We start from the raw sequence: 9,485 nt of genomic DNA, 5'->3' as shown, positions 1-9,485 counted from the left end.
TTATACATTTTTGATAATTGTGTAAATTTCCTTAAAAACAACAAAAAACAGATATTTTCTTCCACTGAAGGAGCTCAAATCACTGACTGAGTGAGATAGACACCAGAGCCGTGGTTAAAGGAAGAACTGCAAGGTACCACACTACCGCATATTTGGCCAGACTTTGCTCTGTCAAAGGGACTTTTTATTGAGATAAACTTCCTTTGTCCATCACTCGCCATTTTCAAATTGCACTTTAAAGGGGGTTATTTTACTCCTATGAGGTATTAACTGCCAACACATAACATACTTAGATCTCCATGTTACCTTTTATTGTTTTGAAAATGCTATATATCTAAAAGAACATGTTTTATAAATTCATTTATAAATTTCACTTTCGTTTTTGACAGTGTGTGTAGTGATAGTGCTCTCAGGGGGGATAGACACAATCAACGTGCAGCCGATTAATGAAACTACTGCAGATCGCATCAGGTTTCTCAAGTTGCTGTGGAAAGTTTTGTATCATGTTGTTGTATATTTATTGAGTTGTCATGTGGGAGCAGAGAGACGTAGGCTTGAGGGGTGAGCATTGCACAGAGTCTTAGTTAACTGTAAGAAGGGTTCAAATAGGGCCTAGGAGAGATCGCTAAAATATTCACACATGCATGGATGACATCTAAAACCTCTTCAGGCATGTTTGTGTTAAGGAAATGTTATAATATGGTGGAAAAGATTTTGCATAATACCTCCTGTTTAAATTGTGCATAAAAGAAAACAAAGTGAGGACTTTAACTCTTGCCCTATACTGTTAACCAAGAATGTTTGTTAGGTTTTGTCAATGTCCCCTGTTTTACCTGCCAAGGGACAGATGAAAATTTTTACCTATGCTATAATTTGGCATATTCACACTAACTGTTAGAGATGATTATTAATATACACTGTCCTCATCAAATAAATACATCAAAATCAAACTCCAACTTGTCTCATTCACCTCTTACAGTGACAGTTAAGCCCTCATTTACAGCTTTAGATCAAAAGGCACACACATGACAAAAGTATAGCGAAGCAAAAGAGTTTTATTTGTACTTTTCAGATCCTACCTTTTAGATTATACCTTCAAATGCTCAACAGTGAAAAAGAACACTTAATTTAAAACAAGGTCCAGTATGTTAAGGGTGAAAGTAAAAAACCTATGAGCATCAGCATTGACCTTTCCAATTTTAAGTCAAACCGTATTTCTTACCATTTGCAATTCAATTTAATTGTTTCTGATGGAAGCATATTTTTTGTGAATGAAGTTACAAAATATAACACATGCACAACTATAAGCAAAAAATATTACACTCTTCAGATATCTTCAGTGAGCAATTTCTTTTCCTATACATTACAGTCTCATCTGTCACATTTGGTGCATCTGCAAATATCACAGAAAGCAGCAGGAGTCTTTTCTGGGGTAGAGACAAAAGATACTTAGTTTTATCACTGCATCACCTTCCATAGTCCATTGAAAGCAGGGAACAACATCCTGAGGCAGTGTCCAATTCATTTCATGGAGCTGTTCCAGAAAAAAAAAAAAAAAAAACAAGAGGAGGAAGCTTCTGAACAAAGTTTCTGTCCACAAGCGTAAGTGATTAGGAGGTCCAGCGCCACCACGCCACCCTCATGCGGTCCCACACTGCTCCCAATGAATCAAAAGCTGGTCGTACATCCAGGATGGAGAACTGGTAGTTTTCTTTGTTAATCTCTCCATCGTAGTAGTCAATGACATAGCGCACCTCTTTGCCACAGCGGTCTACAATCCAGTCATGCCGGTCAAATGGCAGCTCGTACCTACAAGAGGAGAGAGTGTCAGTAACATTCAAGATCCTAGTCTTAACATCAGGTAGATACAATTCATGCTTTAATCCTGCACCTTAGCCCTTAACCTCGGGTTGGGCAATAAGAGGCAATCAAGGTACTTGGTGGGGGGAAGAAGAATGGCGTCTGCAGATGTCCACTACCATCACCCTGGACTAAATATCCTCTAGTGTGCAGCTGGCATTAAATAAGTAGCACCATTACATTAGTACTTTATTACAGACTAATAAATTTAAATGGCCCCCGACTAGGTCTGTCACAATAACAAATTTGAAGCACGACATATTGCTACAGAGAAATATAATAAACGATAATACTGAAACTTCTTTATGGCACTGACACAATTACAATAAAGCAATGATCCTGGTAACCATGTTTTAATGGTTAGTAATCATCGTGACAGGGCTAACCCGCACCACCAAATAGTTAACTCTTCCGACACCATCTGCTGCAAGAAGACACAATCCTAGTCTGCAGAACAGTACAGCCAGAAACAGCTAATACAAAGGTCTGACTGCAAACAGGAATAAAAAGCACTTACCCCATCCAGTGACGCAAGCGAGCCCTGGGAGAGTACTCTTTGGCCTTCCCTCCAAACCTCTTCAGTGTAGGGCCACACGGGCATTCTCTGTGATAAAGACGCACAACTTTAAAACATTATACAAGACTGGCTACAAAGACTATTGCAACAACTAACTGAAGTAATTGATAAGATGTGAATCAACTCCTGAATTTATATAAACTAATACAGTAATTTAATGTTATATTTACATATGAAGCATGTATGTTAATATGTACTGTCCCACTTATTCTATCATGAGACTTTTGGATGAAGAACATACAGTATGGTTTAAGTCATATTCCATTCAAAACATTTAGTTTCATCTGACTCCTAAAGTGGTTCAAATAAAGGTGCCATGTGTAGTTTCATTACAAGAATTTTTGTATTAAAACGTTATATTTACTGTAATTCATTAATTCAAATGTATTTATAAATGATCATTTCTGTTCACGCTCATCCATAACTCCTGTCCCATCTTTTTGTTGTTTTATCACAGTCCTGTAGAGCTATAAAGTCCTGCCTTCTGGGTTGCAAATGTTACGTTTCTGCAATAAATATCTAAACGCTGAGGTGGTTTAAAAATAAAAGCTTAAGCATTCACAAAGGGCATTATTGTCCAAATGTTGGACAGTGAGGCACTAACTGTGGTAACTAACATCACAGATCTGACCTGATCACTCAAAATTGAATTGAGTTGACTGGCTTAAAGTGGATAATGAGTCAACTCATCACTACAGATACAGATTTATAAACCGGTAAGAGGTATAAATGTAGTTTTAGGGTAAAAAAAAATGTTTATCAAACATCAAAAATAATAGTTGCAACCCTCCTCCAGAATACACAACAGTGCAGAATATATTGTACTGACTGGGCGTGCAGGGCCTCCCACTTGAGGATCTCCTCCCAAGCCTGTTCATTGTTGCGGTTGTGAATTTTGATTATGTTAGTCATGTCATCTTGAGCCAAGTCATCTTCTTTCCAGCGCCACCTGCAGCACACAGGAACACACAACTTTTTCAATTACATACTAGAACTCAGTAAAGTTCTGATGGGGGCATCATACTAAGTTGACATTTTTTAGCTTTTAACCAAAAAAGATTATCTGTGGTTGGAATCTTATTTCAGGAATCTTGTTTACCAGGTTGTTGAGTTCTGAACAATAAAAAAAACACTATGTTGCACTGTGTTTGCAGATTATTGCATAATATACAGAAACATTTGTTTTGCAGTTTAGTTCATTTTGTTTGTTTATTTATTTATTTAACTTATTAAGGCTTCCAATCAATAAAAAGAAAAACAAAAAAAGGATGAGATGCATAAAGGAACTCCTCAGCCAAAAAAAAAAAAAGTTGCCACCTGGATTTAACTAAGCAAATAGGTACAAGCCTCCTCCAGTTGGTCAGGTCTAGGTTCAGCAAAGAATGAGGTCAGCTGACACCTGAATATACTGAATGACCAGGTTTTTCTATCAATGGATTTTTTATTCCCTGATGGCACAGGCATATTCCAAGATAACAATGCCAGGATTCATCGAGCTCAAATTGTGAAAGAGTGGTTCAGGAGCATGAGACATCATTTTCACACATGGATTGTCCACCACAGAGTCCAGACCTTCACCCCATTGAGAATCTTTGGGATGTGCTGGAGAAGGCTTTGAGCAACGGTCAGACTCGACCATCATCAATGCAACATCTTGGTGAAAAATCTATGCAACACTGGATGGAAATAAATCTTGTGACATTGCAGAAGCTTATTGAAACAATGACACAACAAATGCGTGTCAAAATCAAAGTTTAAGGCGGTCCAACGAAATATTAGAGTGTGTGACATTTTTGTTTTTGGTGGCGACTTTTTTTTGGGCCAGGTAATGTAATTTAAAAGCCCTTATTTACTGCCCCTGATGAGAAGCTTGTGATTTTGATGGTTTTGAATCTATAATCTATACACTATTCAAAACATTTCCTTACATGGCAAAGCCAATATGTAAATGTAGGTATACTCCTTTCATGCAGCTTATACTTCTTGCTGTAGTGCTTGGATTGTGTGTTTCTCAGCACTAAGGTGGCAGATGGTGAGGACAGGACGTACCCTTTGCGAAGCATGGCATTCCAGAACATCTGCTCTGAGGGGTAGACCCACTTGTTTTCGGTGCCATGACGGGGTATATTGGACTCCTCCCGGGCCACAGATAAGGAAAAAGGTTGGTCTGGGGCAGGTACCTGATTGGGAGGGGGCATCTGTGAGGGAAGAATACATACTTGATTATATGAAACACTCCAATGATGCAGTAGTGTAGGCATGGGACAATACTGAAATGTATGTCATAAGTATCACAACCGAGATCATCTTTTACTATCATATTAATTATAAATATTGCTCGCAGGTCAAATGGTGGTGGCAAAAAATAATTGTATTTTTACTTTAACATTATTTGTTTGTAAAGGTTGTGTCAGAATTTCTTCAACCCCTATCATCATATACTCAGTGGTGGGATACAAAGAGCTTTCTTTACACAATTCCAAGCACTTTTACTTGCACCACTGACCACATAGGCTGGCTCATAGTTGGCCACTTTTATATATACTTTTTTTTTGTGAGTAGGGAAGAAATGGTTTTCCCTCTATGTATATAAACATATCGTGTGATACTTTTGCTGGAGTCTCAACCCTGTTCCACTTTTCCCTTGGCCCAAAACAAAGACACAGAGGAGATATTGTGTTTTTAGTTACGAGTTACTCATTTGCATGCGGACTTGTACATAGTTACCATGTTGGCCGGGTCAATGTCACTGGCTCCTTTCACAAAGTCATAGGCACGTTCCTGGTGGGCGGGGCCTGACACAGACTGGTGCATGGGACATTCTGAGGGAGGAGAAGCTGCAACAAGAAAACAGATAGGCACACAACCAATTATGAATAAAATCCAAATACTAAAAAGGGCCTCAGCTGCCAATCCAGGTGCTTAACAGAGTATAAACTGAAACATGTCATGTGCCATTTGTGAACGTGTTGCACATGATATGCAAGAGTGCCTCAGCTGGTAAACTGGGGGAGAAAATTTTGCTATGGACTTTAAAATAGGATAATGTATCATGGTAATGCATGCATGAATGTGCATGCCTGTGGTATCCAGAGTGATGCACGCACCTCACCCAGGATCTCTATGTGCATGAAAGTCCTTTAATAGACAGCTGCTGTGAAGACTTATGGAAGTTAGGGCCAAAATGTTGTAGATAGAGTTGATATTTTACTATTGCTACTTTGAAAACTACATGTTGTCATTTTAATTGTCCTTATCTTCTTTTTAAAGCATTTAAGATAATTATCAAATGCCCTTACTGGTGGAGCAGTTATCCTGTGTAGAAAGTCTGAACCCGTCTCTAGCGTTCTGTACCACACAGTTTTAGCTTTCAATTTTCTGGTAGCATCCGCAATCAACTTCATTTGTTTTTAGAGGATTGCATATGTCAATACCCTAAAAAACACTCCATTGTATATTGAACAGACAAGGACAAGTTCCTTAACCTTGAAGCAGAGCCACGGCTCAGAAATACATTGCCTAATCAAAGAAATTCTGAATTCTCTGAGGAAGACTGGCAGTTTAACAGCCAAGGCATGTCAAGGCAACATCTCTTTATTATCAGACCAAAAATTATAATCTATCAGATGAAAAGAGAGGACAAAACGCACATGTCTGATTAGAACACTCACCTTTGATGGCTTGGGCCTGATGCATGGGACACTCTGACGGTGGAGAGGCTGTGATAGAGACATATTTTGGTATCAATATACAGTGTTGCATCATGCATGGGTCCACTAGGCTACCAAAGCTGTACAAGGTGAACTGGAACAAATTAGAAGCTGTTCCACCCACCTCATACTGCCCAAAATCACTATTCCAAAAAAGGGTTGTGCCCTTCCACTTTCTCAATACTGAAGCAAATTAACAAGGTACTTACGGAAGAACAAAAGTTTAAAAGCCTCAAAATAAGGACTGATAACAAAAAGTACCAAAAACTGAACAAAAGGTTCCTACAATGTGAAAATTGCTACTCTTAGGGTGATAACAGTGAGTGTACAACTTCACCTTTTACAGGCTGAGAGTCCTGGTGCATGGGACAACCTTGGGGAGGAACAGCTATGGCCTCGGCTCGGACAGTGGACGATGCCGGACTGGTCAGGGATGCACCCATCTCTACAGAGAAACACACCTTCAATTCATGGATGCACAATGGATCGCAATTTGAATGGACTGATTCAGCACTCTCAAAGGCTGTCTCATTCTCCATAAAGCAGATCACCCTGTAGTTTAGATCTGTACAAACAGTCTGAAATGTGATTCGTGTATTAGTTTGTCAGTTCATATGTCAGTCTTTTTGTCAACTTTTCTGGACACATTTAAAATGTGAACTTTGAATAGAATCCTATTATTAAAACATAAATTGTAAATCTAATCGCAATGCTCTTCAGAAAAACCAGTCCACCAAGTCACATTAGTTGATCTTGTGTTGCCAATCACACCACCACACAACTCTGACCTTGACTTCTTTTTTTTTTGTGTGTGTTTTTTTAAGAATAGATATTGTGCTTAAGCCTAACTGCTTATAATAATTATTTTAATACTGAGATTGTACTTACAACTACTTGAAAATGAGCTGTGTGTGTTTTTACATCAAATAAAGACGTAAAAAAACCTGGAAACGTTGACATTAAACCAGTTAAGAGTTTGGAGAAGCCATTTGCATTTTCCTTTTATTCATACTGCCAAGACAAAGTGTGAAGAAATAAGGTATTTGAGAAGGAAAGGTAGATCTTGACAGGGGGTAGTTTTATGACATAACCCCAGCACACGCCCAGTACACACGTGATTAACGTAAACGGACGTAAACAGCACGAGCCTTCTGACCAGCTGTTAGTAGTACTAGACGTTACTCTACTCCTGTTCTTCTGATCTCCTTGTTTGACCCGGGCGGTGCATGTGTCTGGCCGGATTAGCCTGGCCTCCTGTATGTGCCTCAGTAGTGTCATTCCGCCGCTACATTCTCACTCCGCGCTAAACTGTTCATGACCAAAGTTTGTAGTTAGACAAAGACATTTAAGAGCTTACCTGAAAGCCGCGTTTATTGCGCTGTTAGAGAAGCGTGCTCACTGCCCAATGTCAGAGTGCTCTCCGGTGTGTGCCCAGAGCGCTCCGGTCAGGAATGGCTCCACTGCGCATGTGCGGCGCGCATGTGTGGTGCGCGTGGTGAGCTCTTACCAAACGGACGTTTCGCAAGATCAACCACTTCTTTATTTAACCTCAGTTTGCAGCAAGCTTAAAGGAACATTACCGCCACCTACTGTTCTGGGGTGGTAAAGAAATACGTCTTTTTTTTTTTTTTTTTTTTTCAAATTGAGATACAAACACACAAACGTCAGCTTACAGCACGATTTATTTATCTATCTATCTATATCTATCGATCTATGTATCTATATTTTCTTTATTTTTCTAATTTTTGTTATTATTATTATTATTATTATTATTATTATTATTATTATTATTAGTAGTAGTAGTAGTAGTAGTAGTAGTAGTAGTAGTAGTAGTAGTAGTAGTACTATTATTATTATTAAATTCAACCTTTATTTATCCAGGAAAAATTATCATTGAGATTAAAAACCTTTTTTCAGGGAGTCCTGGCCTAGAGGAATCAATTACATAGTTACAACATAATTAAATATATACCTACTTACATACAAATGTATTCTTGGTCAGCTTTCTTCATACTTGCAAAGGCACATAGTTCAGAGAAATGCTGGTACCTACAGCCTACAGTTTTTATTGTCTGTTCCCAGGGTTAGGTCTGAGTTTGGGAAAAAGACTTTTCAGTTTTCTGCTCCTTGGGCCTGGAACCTGTTACAAAATGACTTGAAATTAAAGGAGCTGGTCTCCTTAGATTCTTTTAAACATATCTTAAATAATAGGGATGTAGAATCATTAGTGTGTAACTATTTTAATGGAACCTGTTGAAGCATTTTGACCGATCTGTGTTTTTATATTGTGTGTGTATGTTTATGTTTTTTTTTGTTTTTTTTTGTACCTAAAACTGTGGCTTCTTGGCCACGACGCTCTTGGAAAAGAGATTTTTAATCTCAATGAGTCTTTTCCTGGTTATATAAAGGTTAAATAATTACAAACAGCAAGAAAATAAGATGCAAACATACAAATGTCAACTTAACTTAGAGCACAATTTATTTATCTATCTATATCTATTGATCTATATATTTATACCTTCATTTTTTCGTATGTATGTATGTATGTATGTATGTATGTATGTATGTATGTATGTATGTATGTATGTATGTATGTATTATTAGGCTCGAGCCTGGGACAACGTCCCGGTGAGGGACTCATTAAAACCGCGTCCGAAACCCAGAAAATGGCAAAAAATCTAGTAGTAAACACGCCCCAACATGGCAGTGGGTGGTGTAAAAAATTAGAACTCGATGAGCTCTAATCGTCACAAAAGACCCCGAGAAAAAATATCGAAAGACGACTCAGTAGTGCCACCTGAAACTTTGATTTTCATGGGGCCAATGGGAGCCCGACTCAGAAAAAAGTCAATGTAAAAATCTGAAACTCACATAAAAAAAATAGAACATGTCAGGACATGACAAAAATTATATTATGGCCCCGCCCTAAAATGTACAGGAAGTCGGCCATATTGGATCAAACTCGGGAATGACAAAAGTGCACACCCTCGCATTCAGGACATTTCCTCACACAGTTTTCATTACAACCACCAACCAAATTTGGCCAAATCCCACTGAACCCATGTGCAAATAAAGATTATCAATTACATTTTGATTATGACTTTGGGTGTGGTCAGGGCGAATTTTCAACAAAATCGCAATTTTTGGAATATTTCAATAAAATATTTCTCTTTCACACATTTTTTGTTGGGAAAAGCTAATAGAGCGTTTATGCACATTTATTAGCTGAACACAATGATATGCAAATCAAGGCAGTCGCTCACAAAATGGCTCTGTAGCGCCCTCTTCAAATTTAATTTTCAAAAATTAATAGAAGACAATCTATTTGTCGTGGAATT

The 9,485-nt window shown here is 38.2% G+C and overlaps 1 protein-coding gene across 2 annotated transcripts; it reads right to left on the bottom strand.

The window, feature by feature from the left end:
* Positions 1-237: 237 nt before the first annotated feature.
* LOC117388261 (holocytochrome c-type synthase-like) lies at positions 238-7,619 on the bottom strand. Of its 2 annotated transcripts, XM_033985768.2 has the most exons (8): positions 7,505-7,619; positions 6,485-6,592; positions 6,109-6,156; positions 5,165-5,274; positions 4,487-4,635; positions 3,267-3,386; positions 2,378-2,464; positions 238-1,809 (listed from the first exon to the last, which is right to left on the bottom strand). In XM_033985768.2, exons 2-8 carry the CDS (start codon positions 6,588-6,590, stop codon positions 1,611-1,613), a joined length of 819 nt encoding a protein of 272 aa, XP_033841659.1. In that variant the 5' UTR covers positions 6,591-6,592; positions 7,505-7,619; the 3' UTR covers positions 238-1,610. The 2 variants fall into 2 exon arrangements, with proteins under 2 accessions (XP_033841659.1, XP_033841660.1); XM_033985769.2 differs by lacking the exon at positions 6,109-6,156 and having other exon boundaries at positions 1,091-1,809; positions 6,485-6,590; positions 7,505-7,602.
* Positions 7,620-9,485: the final 1,866 nt, after the last annotated feature.

This window comes from Periophthalmus magnuspinnatus, chromosome 20 (assembly GCF_009829125.3).
Source record: "Periophthalmus magnuspinnatus isolate fPerMag1 chromosome 20, fPerMag1.2.pri, whole genome shotgun sequence".
NCBI lineage: Eukaryota > Metazoa > Chordata > Actinopteri > Gobiiformes > Gobiidae > Periophthalmus > Periophthalmus magnuspinnatus.
The sequence above is the reverse complement of the archived record's forward strand: the minus strand, read 5'-3'. Positions and strand labels throughout refer to the sequence as shown.

Bases quoted from the DNA above. Each gene is read 5' to 3' on its own strand.
- LOC117388261 (XM_033985768.2), bottom strand. From the start codon at position 6,590: ATGGGTGCATCCCTGACCAGTCCGGCATCGTCCACTGTCCGAGCCGAG. The intron at 6,157-6,484 runs GTGAAGTTGTAC...TCTCTATCACAG, and splicing joins GGACTCTCAGCCTGTAAAAG to CCTCTCCACCGTCAGAGTGT. The intron at 2,465-3,266 runs GTCAGTACAATA...TCTTTATCACAG, and splicing joins TGGGAGGCCCTGCACGCCCA to AGAATGCCCGTGTGGCCCTA.